Below are 16,123 nucleotides of genomic sequence, written 5' to 3' on the forward strand. Positions count from 1 at the left end.
ACTTTTTGGTAAATCAGTCTACCATTAGCACAATACTGGGCCAAAGGGAAAAAATTAAAGCGACAACCTTCAAAAGGTGCAAAAGTGATATAAAACCAAACGCCTCAAATTATTGAGGTTGAAACTCTTGTTAATTTGGATAAACGAAAGTCACATGGTGAAATTCTTTCAAGAGGCCATTATTTCTGTAAGTGAGGCAGTTGCACAGTGACCTGGAAAAGTGTTAAAATGCAATCCTCAAGACTAGCAGGGGTTGGTTTGACATTTTTTAGAAGTGGCATTCATAGTATGGCTAGGCATGAGGAGGCTGCCAGTGTTGACAATGTAACTGTTGGAAAAGTACGTTTCTGAATTCTAATCATACATAAAGGCCGAGGGATTTCTCCCCAAAGTGTTTGTGATAAGCTGTGATAAGAAAATGCCCAAGAGGAACTACATAACTGAAGAGGAAGTCTGTACTAGGACACATGCCAATGAAAGACAGGCTCGCTCTATTGTGGTAATGCAAGTGGGGACTTGAAACTGAAGCCTCTACTGGTTTATCATTTAGAAAATTCACGAGTTTTTTTAAGAACATTATGGAAAGTAAATTGGCTGTAATGTGGATGACCAACGCAGAAGCTTGGGTAACGAGGCAGTTTGAGTGGGTTCATGAGGTCTTTGCTCCCACTGTCATAAAGTACCTAATTAAAAATCAGTTTCCACTCAGGGCCCCTTTACTTTTGGATAATGCTCCTGCTCACCCCCCAAGCTTGGAAAATGAGTTGCTGGAGGAGTTCAGTTTTATAATTAAAGTTCTTGCCTCCTAACATCACTCGTGTCATCCAGCCCATGGACCAGCAAGTCTTTTCTAGCTTCAAGAAACTCTACCCCAAAGCACTTTCTGAAAGGTGCTTTGTCTCTTCAGAAACAAATTTAACCCTCAGGGAGTTTTGGAAGGACCACTTCAGTATCCTCTCCTGGAAGCTTAATTAACAAACCCTGGAGGAATGTCTTTCAGGACCAAGCAGTCAGCATGGAAGAAATTGTGGCCTGACTTCATGGCAGCCAGGGATTTTGAAGGCTTTGAAGATGAGCCTGTGTTGGTAGAGGATATTGTCGCTGGGGAAGACTTTGGGCCTAGAGGTGACTGAATATGAGGAGCATAGAACTGAACTCGCCACAGAAGAATTTGTAGACCTTCAGAAGGAGCAGCATCAGATTGCAGCAGAGGAGCTTATTATCAAAGGAAGAGAAAGGAAGAATGTGCGCATTGCACTTGACAAGGAAATGTGTGCTAAATGGTCTTAAGTGCAGGAGTTTGCTGAAAAATACCATCCAGACAAAGCAGTCACCATCTAGTTGATCAAGCCCTGATCCATCGGGAGGCCTGGTCATGGACCGGGCCGCGGGGGCGTTGATCCCCGGAATAACCTCCAGGTAACCTCCAGGTATCCATTTAACATGTACAATGATGCTGTAACGTCTCGGCTCAGACAAGTGTTAATACGGAGCCTTAAACAACCCTCACTGGAAAGTTTTTTAGCGAGACAAAGAAGAGAAACCCCAGAAGGAGAGTTGCCCGACATATTAATAGATGTTGACTCCTTCCAAGCAGTAACGTCCACCCCCCCCCCCCCCCACCTGCTTCCAGTATGCCATTAGCTTTCCTCTAACAGGTAAGAGGCGGTTAAATTTTAATTTACTGTACATTATTTATTCTTTTAGTATCAATATTTAGTTTTATGTAGTATTTAGTACTTTTTTTTATATTGTCATTTGGGGTCTAGAAACTGATTAATTCTATCTACATTATTCTTTATGGGAGAAATTGCTTTGGTTGTCAAACAGACATCTGGAACAAATTAAGTTTGACAACTGAGGTACCACGATAAATTATTTTTCATGTAATATAATCTTTTCCGAAAATAGCAAAACCAAAAGTACGAAATTAATGAAAAATTTAGAATTACGTTCTCGCAAAGTAGCAGTCTCAGCTATAGTTAGACATCAGCAATTTCCTCCACTTTGAGCTTTATTCTTGTCAAACCACACTGTTCCAATCGACCAAATTCATACCTATTTCACTAGTATTCCTTCTGTTTTTAACAATCGAGTACAAAAAACTTCCCATTTCAGTATCTCGGTAGTGATCAGAAATTGGTAATTTGGCCAATTTCACACAAAATTACCAACTCAAAAATAGTCCAGAATAAAGTAAACATTCCTGGCACTAAAAAAAAAAAAAAAAAAAATCCTGTTAGTTGCATCCCCAGGCCTCTCCTTTATTACACTTGCGCTCTATTTTGAATCTTTATTCTCAAAAAAAAATTATTTACTGTTGTGCAGACTACTGCTGTATTGTAACATATATATAAATGATGCCAGGTCATTTGTGAACATGTATTAGACTGACCATTTGGACCTGTATTGGTTAGTTTAATATGTTTATTATGCACCCCATACCCATCCAGTGGGCGGTAGTCAAAAGATTACAGAGGTACATAATGGGTCCAGGGACTGGGCCTCAGTTTTGATAGCTGAGCAAGTTACAGAGGTAATGAATTCACAATTTACAAAGGTAATGAACTCGCAATTTACAAAGGTAATGAACTCCAGGTAGGTCTAGTCACAATCGTGACAAGTTACAAAGGTATTTACAGATTACAGAGGTACACAATGGGTCCAGGGACCGGGCTCCAAAGTTTTGATAGCTGAACTAGGTACAAGGTAATGAACTCACAAGTTACAAAGGTAATGAATACTGTAAGAATGGTTACTTACGTGTATACATGGCTGCAATCATGAACAAATTTCTGTATTGGTTGTATTGGACAACTTGCGTAATTGTGTACTTGGGATACGAACTTACTTTGTTCCAGGAGGCTGTTAGTGCTTTTTAACAAGTCGTCAGTCTCCCACCGAAGCAGGGCGACTCCGAGAAAATCCCCAAAGAGAAAATACTTTTATCGTTTTTAGTTATTACAGAGAAAAGGGTTACTAGCTCATACCGAACGAATTTGTTCCCATAAGGAATAATGTAAATTAGATTAATCCGTTTCAGATCCCCAAAAATACTTAGAAAAGCGCTTACATAAATACACTTGCATAATTGTTTGCATTTTGAGCCGTCTGTATCCCGAGGTACTACTGTATGAGTAAAAAAATTGAACATTTCTGCTGCTTTTAGCTCAATTTTAAGCTATTTTCAATCATCATAACCAATCAAAATAATCTTTTTCTGTAATATCTTCCAGTCTATCAAATGTGGACAAGAATTCACCCATAAAAACCATACAAAAATACACTGCAAAGTCTGTTTTAATTCAGAAACACTGCTGCAGTTTTTTTCCCATTTTGCAGGATGTATGGTGCACACTTACCACATAGCCCTATTCTCTCATATCTAGGCCCAAATTTACCACTCGCAACTTATCTGAATGAGCCGAGCTCATCACATAGAACAGGACTAGCCTGGGCTTCAAAGCTGCAGTACAATGGGACCCACCCCTCAAGGATTGGGTCCCATTCTAAACTTTCAATTTTGAAAATAGTGGTACCTCGAGTTACAAACTTAATTAGTTTCAGAGGACTGTTCGAGCGCCATTACCGAACGTATTTGTTCCCATAAGGAGTAATGTAAATTAAATTAGTCAGTTTGACTCCCCAAAAATACTTACAAAAGCACTTGCAAAAATACACTTTTATAATTTGTAGACGAATGGTTCAGAGAACCGACATGTTGATAAATTAGACACATGTGCAACTCTTGGGTATCTTTATTGAGGAAACGTTTTGCCACAGTGGCTTCATCAGTCCATACGTAGGAGAAACTTGAACAGGAGGAGAATGAGGTAATCAGTCCCTCAACATCGACTCAAGGTTGAGGGACTGATTACCTCATTCTTCTCCTGTTCTTCAAGTTTCTCCTATGTATGGACTGATGAAGCCACTGTGTGGCAAAACGTTTCCTCAATAAAGATACCCAAGAGTTGCACATGTGTCTAATTTCACTTGTCTAATTGTTCGAGTTGGGAGCTGTTCGAAACTCGAGGTACCACTGTACTGTATTGTCTGTATCCAAAGGAATAAATTAAAAATAACCAAGTGTGTTCATAACAGTGATTTAGATTGTGAGCAAGTTGACATTTTGACGTTATTTGGGGAAGCTGGTTAGCATGACTCGAGTCCTGGAGGTGGGGAATACAGTGCCTTCACTCTGAAGGGTGGGTGGAGATATTTGCAGTTTGGAGGGACATACAAAATGTAGTACTAGCATGCCTTTGGCAAGATAGTGATGAAGCGAATGATGCCAAGTGTTTTTCAGGGTCTTCCTACCTCTGTGATAGATGGCCACTGTGATAAAAAAATATATTTAAGTTTTCACAATTGTTAGTGCTGAATAAAGGTCTGTCAGTTATACTCTTTTGCTTACTACTTCAGTGCAGTGGACCCCCGCCTTATGATGGCGTTACGTTAAATCCGCCATACGATACATTTTAACGCAAAAATTTTGCCTCGCCTCTCGCAAAACTCGCCTCACGTGATTCATCCGGGACACGTCCCATGTGTGACCTCAGCGCCAGTGTTTACAAGCCAGCCAGTGCAGTCGCATCCATGCATACATTCGGTACATTTCACCTTATCTCGGTGTTTTTTGTGCTTGTAACTGCAAAATAAGTCGCAAAACTAAGTGCCAACCCTGTGGTAAAAAGGGTGAGAATTAGTATGGAAATTAAGAAAGATTTTGAAAGGTTTGGGGCTAACCCTGAGAAGCCTATGCCAGTTGTGGAATCCATTGTGCCTACTTCAAAGATTAAGGAAATGTGTGCAAAGTGGGTTGAACTGCAAACCTTTATGGATGAAAATCACCCTAACACGGCTATTGCAAGCCATGCTGGTGACTATTACAATGACAATGTTGTGGCCCATTTTAGGCAAATCTTAAAGGAACGGGAGGTACAGAGCTCTATGGACAGATTAGTTGTGCGACAGAGGTCCAGTGACTCAAGCTGGTCCTAGTGGCATTAAAAGAAGGGAAGTAACCCCGGAAAAGGACTTGATACCTCAAGTCCTAATGGAAGGGGATTCCCCTTCTAAACAATAACTTCCACACTCTCCTCTCCTCCCATCCCATCACTCATTACCAGATCTTCAGTAAAGGAAAGTGTCATGTATTCTATTCTTAGTAGGGTATTAATTGTGTATGTCTTTAGTTTGTGTGTATTAAAATTAATATTTCATGTGAAAATTTTTTTTTTTTTTTTTTTGCAAGACTTTTGGGTGTCTTGCACGGATTAATTTGATTTCCATTATTTCTTGTGGGGAAAATTAATTCACTTTACGATAATTTTGGCTCCCGATGAGCTCTAGGGAACGGATTAATATCGTAAGGCGGGGGTCCACTATACTTTCGAGACTTGTCTACCACTATTTTAACTGCTTCACTGGCCGTGCTGTAGTGCAACACCATGAACTCGGCTCACTCAGGTAAGCTGTGAGCAGTAAATTTGGGCCTAGAAACAAGGGAATGGGTCTATGCAATAAGTGTGTACCATATAAAAATATCCTGCAGTGTGCAATGGAAAAAGAAGCGACCATATTTCTGGTTTAAAACTGCAAGTTTGCAGTGTATTTTCATGTGGTTTTTATGGTTGTATTAAGTTTCTTGGTCTTGTTTGATAGAATGGAAGGTACATTACAGAAAGATTTTGATTGCCTTCAGGACTGAAAATAGCTTGAAATTGAGCTGAAAGTAGCAGAAATGTTCGATTTTTGCAGCCATTCAAGAGCAGAGAGTTTGCATCACTCGTCCAATATGTGTCCACCTGGCGAGTCTAAAGTGTGTTCGTGAATGTGCTGATTGTTATAAAATTATTACAATATTGCGTAATAGTAAATTTTTTTTTTATCGGCTGTTTCCCACCAGGCTGGGCGGCCCAAAAAAAGCTTTTACCATCATTCATGTCAGTCTTGCCAGAGGTGCACTCACACTACACTTATAAACTAAAAACCATTGGTCTCCATTAGCTCCTGTCTAACACTCTCCAGCATGCTTGCTGGAAGTCCCACACACACCACACACACCACACACCTACCTACCTACCTACCTACCTTCTTTACCCTCCCTCCCTCCATTTCCTAGGCTGACCTCTTGGGGATTAAAATTCTTTGTGTGAATAAAAAATCAAAATGGAGTTGTCAATTTTAGAAACATGACTGATTAACAGGAAATATTATTTTATTGCCAGGAATGTCTTCCATAATGCATAAACTGCAGTTTCTCAAATTGGCCATTTCTAAATGACTGTTTTTTCTTCCACTAAGCTGTGTTGATTCTTCAATCATGAACCTGGAGAGAAAAAATATAGCTACTTTATTTCCATGTTGGCTTTTTACAAATGCAGAATGAAATGATTATCTCGTGTGATGCATCATTGGCCAAGTTAACAGGCTGCTGGTCTCCATTTATAGTGGACCCCCGGTTAACGATATTTTTTCATTCCAGAAGTATGTTCAGGTGCCAGTACTGACCAAATTTGTTCCCATAAGGAATATTGTGAAGTAGATTAGTCCATTTCAGACCCCCAAACATACACGTACAAACACACTTACATAAATACACTTGCATAATTGGTCGCATTCGGAGGTGATCGTTATGCGGAGGTCCACTGTATATGGATACTCGTACTCACTTTAGGGAAAGACCAGGTGTTTATCTATGGGAATTTAGATTTTGAGGTAATCAGTTTTTTTTTTTTTTTCTCCTTCTCTCCCTAGCTTGAAACGGTGAAAATAAGAGCTGTGTAAATAAGGACAAATAACTATTGCTACAAAGAACTTTGAGGAAAGTGGGCCAATACCTAGTCCAAAATGCTGTCCTAAAAGCTGATGGCCATTAACCCCCAGACTTCTGGTGTCAGACCTGTAGTACTGTAGTTAATTTGTTGTATATTAATGGGAGGAAGGTTGGTTTGCAGTCTGAAGGTAGTTAATGAGTTTAATAGGACATGAACTTTCCAACACATTATGGTTGTTATAGTATAGGTGCAGTGAATGAGATTTACACATCCTTTAGTGGAAACTTAGTCTACTTCATTGTTTTAATTGTATTCAAACTTGGTGATTGTTGGTTGGTAGACAGCAACCACCCAGGGAGGTACTATGGTCCTATGGTAGTAGGTTGGTAGACGGCAACCACCCAGGGAGGTACTACCATCCTGTGGTGATAGGTTGGTAGACGGCAACCACCCAGGGAGGTACTACTGTCCTGTGGTAGTAGGTTGGTAAACGGCAACCACCCAGGGAGGTACTACTGTCCTGTGGTGGTAGGTTGGTAGATGGCAACCACCCAGGGAGGTACTACCATCCTCTGGTGATAGGTTGGTAGACGGCAACCACCCAGGGAGGTACTACCATCCTGTGGTAGTAGGTTGGTAGACGGCAACCACCCAGGGAGGTACTACCATCCTGTGGTGGTAGGTTGGTAGATGGCAACCACCCAGGGAGGTACTACCATCCTGTGGTAGTAGGTTGGTAGATGGCAACCACCCAGGGAGGTACTACCATCCTGTGGTGGTAGGTTGGTAGACAGCAGCCACCCAGGGAGGTACTACCATCCTGTGGTAGTAGGTTGGTAGACAGCAGCCATCCTGCCAAATGTGTTCAACAGAAACCTGTAATTGTTTTACTCTGGTAGGATTGCTGCTGGTTTTTTCCTTTTTTGTAAATGTGCAAGAAGCCAGGTAAATCTTGCTACTTTTTATACTTGCACTACATACACACGTACAGTGGACCCTCAGGTAACTATTTTAATCTGTTGCAGAGAGCTTGTCCTTAACCGATTTTATTATTAGCTGAATTAATTTTTCCTGTAAGAAATAATGAAAATCCAATTAATCCGTTTCTGCTGTCAGGAGGCTTGACAGAACAGTACTTCAATATGACGCTATTATCAACTCTACGGCTCGTTTATCTATCACAATTCATTTAATATGTCATAATAAACAATATTAATAACATAGAAACATAATATATACTCTAGAATGAATAAAATGTCATAATGTCTGTGAGGATAAGTGATGGAAGTGTTGTTGGGTTTATAATGGCCACTGAGAGAAGTCGTACAGGCTTCTGCCACTACCACTATCCAAAAACAATATATGAATGTAATTTACAAATAAGAAATATTTACATTTTAATTTTTAAATAAGTTTATTCAGGTATACACATACAGTGGAACCTCAAAAATCGAACTTAATCCGTTCCAGGAGCTAGTTCTAAATTCGAAAAGTCTGAAATTCGAAGCAATATTTCCCATAAGAAATGGAAATACTATTAATCCGTTCCAGAAACCCAAAAATATTCACAAAAAAAAATACATTTTAAGAGATTAATTGCAGTTTTATATACACAAAACAAATGCTATAGTCTTTAATTATGTATAGTAATATAAAATAACATTTTTACTTACCTTTATTGAAGATTGGTGATGGCATCTGGAAGATAGGGAGGAGGAGAGAGGGAGTTGGGGTTAGTGTTTGGAAGGAGAATCCCCCTCCATGAGGACTTCCGGTATCAAAGCCCTCTCTGGGGTAGCTTCCCTTCTCTGTATTTTAATGCCACTAGGACCAGCTTGTCATTGGACCCCAGTCTCACAAAATAACTGTCTACAGTCCTCTGTTTCTGTCTCACAAAATGACTGTCCACAATCGTCTGTTTCTCGCAAAACTCCACAGTGTCTGTTTCTCACAAAATAACTGTCCACGTCCTCTGTACATCCTGGCAAGCGAAACAAGTCTCGCTCCAATCTCATACTTCTGTATTATTTCTTTCTTCACATCTATGGTGTTTCTCACTTTCTTTACCACAGGGGTACCGCTAGCAAGTTTCTTTGGGCCCATGGCAGCTTACTTCACAGCCCCACAAGCACTAAACACAATTAAATAATCGTAAAATGTGTGAATGAGATCGCAGGTTAGTGTTCACTCGAGCATAAACATAGCTAGACTGCTCGTGGCGCCGACGTGGACAGAGTGGTCCAGCGGACAGGTCCCGTACCTGGCGGTCCAAAAATAGGGGTGCGTTTGATAATAGGGACACAGTTTGTCCGAAAAAATGGTCTTATTTTCGAAACGTTCGATATGTGATACGTTCGATTTTTGAGGTTCCACTGTAGTTATGTACATAGATTATCATGTATAGCAGCATAAGTGTAAAGTACCTAGGACACCCAAAGTCAGTGACTTGGGTATTTTCATTGGGATCCTTTTAGACTTACACTTACCTTGGAGAAGATGTTAGTTTAATTAGTTTGATGGAGGAGATGCTGGCAGAGGTTTAGTGGTGGAAGATACGTAGCAGGCCGGCGTATATTCAGTGGCCCGATACACGTACAACAACATTGGAGAGTTACTTTAGTGTCGTTTTTCCTATCGCTTACTTAACTTACTTGCTACACTGTTAATTCTACACTTTATCGCTGGTTGACACTATAGCCTTTATTGATACCTGCTGCTTTAGTGTTGTACATATTGTAGAATCACTGCAGAAGGCACATTCACCCCCTCTCTTCCTCCTCCATTTTGGTACTTTGCTAAGAGTTTTTTCTTGAATTTTGTTTTTCATTTTTTATCACAGGGTTGGCACTAGAAACCTTCTTTGGGCCCATGGTGGCTTACTTAACAGTTACAAGCACTAAAGACAATGGAATACAAAAAATATCGCATGTACGCGTGGAATCGACCTCCCTGGCTTGTAAACAGTGGCACACTACCTTGTACGTGGGCTCAGGCCGCATGGACACGTTCGGGTCGAATGTCCTTAACCGAGTTTTTCATCGTTGGCCGAGCCAATATTTTCATGCAAAAATGCATTGGTATCCGATTTTATCACTATCCGATGGCATCGTTACCAGAGGGTCCACTGTATATGTACACGCACTGATCTGAATTTTCTTTTTAACAGTGCTTATCAATTTCCTTTCACCTCCTCCATGGGGAAGCGTAAAAGAATCTTTCCTCCATAACAAAGCGTGTTATAAAAGGCAACTAAAATGCTGGAAACAATGGGCAAGTAACTCCCTTCTTTATAAATTACTAAAAATTACAAGAGTTTCTTCTTTTTTGGTGGGAAATGTCCAGTGTTAAAAAAAAAAAAAATCTTAAACTTAGACCAAAAGTTCTTCGTGTTCCAGTGAAATGCTGTTAAGTACACTGGATCTCTATCCATGTTAATCAGCTCGCATCTGAGTACATGTCCTCGCTCAGCCTGTATAGGAGAGTATCGACTAATTTTAATGGTATCTGTATTGGTGGGTATCTGCATCAACTTAAAGGGGGATATTGGTATCTGCAAACATCTTGGTATTGTTCCTTCCCAAGTTTTAACTAATCATCTTGCCTAGTTTTAAATTAAATTACTGTAACTTAGTCTGTGTTGGTACCCTTCAGTAAATATTCTGTAAACTATTCTCAATTTTAGTTCATATACCTTAGACCATGTTTTGAGTGGCAGTTAACTTTTAACACTGGCACATATTTTCAAGACTGGTTTCCATTCAGTAACCAGAGTGCCTCTTGGCTTCAAATGTATGCTGGTATGCCTTCAAGATTTTGATAGATTTTAGGCTGTGTAGGTGTATACAGTGGTAACTCGGGATACGAACAGCTCAAAACTCTAACATTTGTGTAAGTCCATTTATGTAAATGCTTTTGTAAAGTATATTTTTGGGGGTCTGAAATGGATTAATCTGAATAACAAAAAGGCACAATACCGTGACTGGAACGATACACAAATAACCCGCACATAAAAGACAGAAGCTTACGACGACGTTTCGGTCCGACTTGGACCATTGACAAAGTCGGACCGAAACGTCGTCGTAAGCTTCTGTCTTTTATGTGCGGGTTATTTGTGTATGGATTAATCTGATTTACACTATTCCTCTTGAACAAATTCATTTGGTATCGGCACTCAAACAGCCTTCTGGAACAAAAAAAAATTTGTATCCCGAGGTACCTCTGTATATTTTGTAAGACACTGGGCTATTTGCTTGCATTCAGTAGCTTAATACCTCTTGTTGGCTACAAATTCTGTACTAGAAACTATCACTGTACTCTGTACAGTTTGTTTCGCATGTACAGTGGACCCCCGCATAACGATTACCTCCGAATGCGACCAATTATGTAAGTGTATTTATGTAAGTGCGTTTGTACGTGTATGTTTGGGGGTCTGAAATGGACTAATCTACTTCACAATATTTCTTATGGGAACAAATTCGGTCAGTACTGGCACCTGAACATACTTCTGGAGTGAAAAAATATCGTTAACCGGGGGTCCACTGTATTGAAGTGGAAGTGGCTGTGATTATGGTAACAGGTACTATCTAATTTTCTCAGATCACCCGGTTACTGAAACTGTTTTCTAAAATTTTTTCCTTATTTCATGAATGGTAACTTTTTTTTTTGGGGGGGGGAGGGAGGGTAGGTCTTTGTCATGGTGAAAATAAATAGTGGACCCCCGGTTAACGATATTTTTTCATTCCAGAAGTATGTTCAGGTGCCAGTACTGACCGAATTTGTTCCCATAAGGAATATTGTGAAGTAGATTAGTCCATTTCAGACCCCCAAACATGCACGTACAAACGCACTTACATAAATACACTTACATAATTGGTCGCATTGGGAGGTGATCGTTAAGCGCGGGTCCACTGTACTGTAATTGTAACCTCGGGTAACAATTTAGACCAGAAGGCTCTAATTCCTGGTGAAAAGTGCACCGGTAATTACTTATATCTTCATTGTTTACATGTCCATTTCCTTTCACAGGAACATCACGAAGACGACTTCTTCTTGTACATAGCCTATAGTGATGAGAGTGTATATGGAGGGGCGTGCTGAAGTTCCTCACTCGAGGCGAGAGCTAGCTGGAGAGACATAAACTGATCACGAGAGCAGGTGGTGGGATGACGTCCTGAAAGCGGAGAATTGGGAGCCCTCTTGGAATTTATTTTTTTGTTTAGGTTGCATTGGCTGTACATTTCAGGGTGTCTTGGTGCAGTTTTTGGGTGTTGGGGACTAGTTCCCCCCTGAGGTGCTAAAGAATTGCTCCTAAATTTCCTCAAAAAAAAAAAAAATGCACTTTAATTAAAGGTCTTGACTGAATTATGGTGAACACGTGTTTTACGCCTGAGCAGTCACGTATATTTCATGGAAGGGAACCTTTTAAAATCCTTGAAGGATGTGTTTTATCAGTTTCTTAGTCATTAGTTTAATTATCTACTGCTTTAGGTTTTGTAACTAAAAGCTGTGAGAAGATAATTCCTAAGGTGAATATTATAATGGTATAAATACTGACAAGTTGATACGTAAGACGAATGAGCAACTCTTAGGCACATATTTTTTGTTTAAAAATTTTTGCCAACACGGTCGACTCCTTCAGTCGAATACAGGAGGCGGCAACAGAAGCAGTAGAGATGTAAGGACTGTCATTAGTCCATCACCCTTGAAGATTGTTTTGAGGTGATCAGTCCCTCAGCCTGGAGGATTTCTGCTCTGTAGTCTGGAATATTGTTCCAGTCTATGGAGCAGAACTCTTCAGGCTGAGGGACTGACCACCTGAAAACTAAGTCTTCAAGGGTGGTGGACTGATAGGTCTTCTTAGCTCTACTCTTTCTGCCTCCTCCTACCTTCGACTGAAGAATCTTCCTATGTAAGCAAAACATTTTGAAATATTCCCAACAGTTGCCCATGTTTTGCGTATCAGCTAAGGTGTATAGGCATATTTCTACTTGAAGGTAATAATGCCTCTGGAATGGATTGTAGCTTTCGTCAATGGCTTATTTTGTGTATATGATTTTTCTTCATTCTGTATACTAGTTAAAATATATCATTTTTCCCTCCGTGTAAATACCATTTTAAAGTATATATGCATATTCTTGGCTATTATAATCATGTATGACAAACAGGGAAATAGACGAACTAAATTTATAACCCAACGGTAACACTGTCAGTAGTCTCAACACTGACACCTCTGGACGTATTACCTAAGTCTGATGTATAGCCACTCCTGGTTTAGGGTGTAGAATTTTCTCGAGAGAACCTTGTATTACGTTGTAGAATTTCCTTTGTTTGCCGTAATCTAGTATTGTCACTTGTATGAAATAAAACAAATAAAAGTTCTTGTTTACTTTGGAAAGTCCTTTGGCATGTTCTAGCTCATTCTGTGCTGTGTAAGAATGAGCTAAGGCTATTAAAAAAAAAAGAATTCACAGGCAAATTGGTAATTTTTTTTAGTTTAACACATTACCAGGCTGGACTTGAGTCTTGGAAATGGGAAGTACAGTGTCTGCACTCTGAAGGAGGGGTGTTAATGTTGCAGTTTAAAAACTATAGTGTAAAGCACCCTTCTGGCAAGACAGTGATGGAGTGAATAATGGTGAAAGTTTCTTTTTCGGGCCACCCTGCCTTGGTGGGAATCAGCCAGTGTTAATAATAATAATTACCATTTTGTTAGCCCTTGTGGCTTAGCGCTTCTTTTTGATTATAATAATACCACTTTGTTCTAGATGTTAATCCCGGAGTGATTGGAGGGGGATGGAATTGATGCTTGCGAGGGGCTCTTGAACCAAGGAACTGGATCACATTTCACCTTGGTAGTATCTGTGCTAAATTTCTATGGGTTAAGCACTTCGTTATGACTAAAAAAGCACACCTGTACAAACTGGAATCCACAAGGAAAGTTCTTGTAAGAAGTCCCATCAAGGGAGGTTCACTGATGCTGGTGAGGCATCTTGATTGGGAATTATCTGTGCTCCAGTTCTCTGAATTTAGTCTGAATATCATCCAGTCCCCCCCCCCCCCCCATCCCTCCAACCCACAGGTGCTGTATAATAGCTACGGGTTTAGTGCTCCCCATGATATTTTGTCGAGAGAATGAGGTCACTACATTAACCATATCATACCCACACCGGCAACTGCTGTATGATCCTTGTGGGTTTAGTGCTTAGTTTTGATAATACACCAGCAATCATACTAATATCATTGTACAAATGGTCATATGAAAGTGGATTAATTAGATTTAGTTGGACCTTTCATTTTGCATTTTTCTTCTAAAGTGGCCTTTTGACTTTGGAACTTTCCTGGTTTTGATGGCTTGGGATTTTTGAGTCGGTGGCAAGGGAAGCGTACTGACAGATCTAATTGATCAGAAGAGATGGCAATACCCACAAGACCATCTTCTTTCCTTCCTTGCAGGATTCTAAGGCTGGTAGTGTTCAGTGGCTGACTCTGGCCTGTGAGTTTTAAGACCCTTGCCAGGAGTTAAAAGCCCCTTGCCCATTTGGTGATTTTCTTATTGCATGCAAGCCTGTTGAGTGATCCCCAGCTGATGATCCTTGTGGGTTTAGTGCTTGCTTTGATTGTAATACTGATCCCAGACAGTTAAACACTGGTGCTTTCGTGAACTAGAACACAGAATTTACCTCAGATGTCGCCACTAACACCCTTTCTTTATTATTGACTACCCTCTCTTCCCTTTTGACAATCCCTCTTTGACTACTTGACAAACAGATCTATTACACCAACTTTGTACTCTCCTTCCTAACTGGATCTGTTATACTCTACCCTTGGTGTTCTGAAATCGTGCATATTCAACCTTCAGTATGCCCCACCTTGCAGTGCTGTATGACCCTTGTTGGTTTAGTGCTCAGGTGCAATTATAAAGCAAAATGGTCACCATACGGCAGGTTACCGGCTCTATGTATGTAGTATAGTGAAATGGGTTTGGTTTAAAATATTCTTCACTCGCTGCACTGACTAGTCAACCATGACCACGACAGAGGTTCATTGATGCTGATAAGAGGGGTCTGTCCCAGGAATCGGGACTCTTTCCCTTGGATCGAACCTAATTGCCTCCCACTACCCAGGTGCTGTATTACTCTATACAGCTTAGTGCTTCCTCAGAAGTTATGAATGAGGGTTATAGGGGTCTGTGAAGCCATAATCATCCCATGGTGTATATGTAATTAAACGCAATATTTTCTTTTCAATGGAGATTACTTGATTAAGGGAGTTTAAACTTAATACATTCTTGGATTGGATCTTAATTATCTCCCAATCCCTCAGGGGCTGTATGACCCCTGTGGATTTAGTGCTCCTAAATGTAAGTTAAAAGTATTTCTTTGGTTCTAACTGCGAGTTCCCATACATTGAGAAAGTGTGACTATCACCTGGTCTTAACACGGGATATTTCTATCAGTGATCAGAATATATCTGTTCACCTGCATAGAATTAATGTGAGCTGTTAGTTCTTGCTGTTCCCACTACTATAAGACCCTTGTATGTTTGGAGCCGTTTTGATGATGTTTATCTGACTTTTATCTGAGTAAGTCAGTCGATAGGCCAAATAAATTTTGTAGGCTGACTGTGGGAGCCAGTCCCATCGAGGGAGGTTCCTTGATGCCAGTGAAGAATTTGGCCCAAAGAATTAGTATTATCCTCCATTTTTCTTGGATTGACTTAGGCTACTTGCTCACCCAGATACTGTTTGGCCTTTATGGGTTTAGTGCTTTCCACTAAGTATAATAATGTCTTCTATGACCTTTGAGTTACTCAGTATTACGATTAAAATTAACTCCTTTGATCTATACTTTTAACTTCCTGTAGTCCCAAAAGTGGACTGGTTTCCTGTGCATCTACCTACTTGGAAGTCGTTCAGGGGGGTCAACGCCCCCGTGTTCAGTTCCATGACCAGGCATCCCTGTGGATCAGTGCCTGATCAACCAGGCTGTTAATCCTGGCCAATGTAATCCTATGTACAAACCACAACACGGATGATCATTTACTTAAGGCATCTGTCCAGTTCCCTTCTGAATACAGCCAGGGGTCTATTGGTAATCCCCCCTTGTGTATGCTGGTTCTGAATACAGCCAGGGGTCTAGTGGTAATCCCCCCTTGTGTATGCTGGTTCTGAATACAGCCAGGGGTCTATTGGTAATCCCCCCTTGTGTATGCTGGTTCTGAATACAGCCAGGGGTCTATTGGTAATCCCCCCTTGTGTATGCTAGTCTACTTACACCCAGGATGTGACCCACACCAGTCCACTAACACCCAGGATGTGATCCACACCAGTCCACTAACACCCAGGA

The 16,123-nt window shown here is 40.5% G+C and overlaps 1 protein-coding gene across 2 annotated transcripts in view; it reads left to right on the forward strand.

Annotated features, from left to right (window-relative positions):
• Positions 1 to 13,156, forward strand: part of LOC128702502 (gamma-aminobutyric acid receptor-associated protein) — a 40,035-nt gene extending 26,879 nt beyond the window's left edge. The window contains exons 3-4 of one of the 2 annotated variants that reach the window (XR_008409120.2): positions 11,805 to 12,497; positions 12,583 to 13,156. Coding sequence is in view for 1 of the 2 variants with exons in the window: in XM_053796770.2 (XP_053652745.1) it covers positions 11,805 to 11,876 (72 nt within the window). In the remaining variant the exon portion in view is untranslated. Of the gene's footprint in view, positions 1 to 11,804 lie in introns of both variants that reach the window. The other variant, XM_053796770.2, reaches the window with a different exon arrangement.
• Positions 13,157 to 16,123: the final 2,967 nt, after the last annotated feature.

Source organism: Cherax quadricarinatus, chromosome 98 (genome assembly GCF_038502225.1).
Source record: "Cherax quadricarinatus isolate ZL_2023a chromosome 98, ASM3850222v1, whole genome shotgun sequence".
NCBI classification, from domain to species: Eukaryota; Metazoa; Arthropoda; class Malacostraca; order Decapoda; family Parastacidae; genus Cherax; species Cherax quadricarinatus.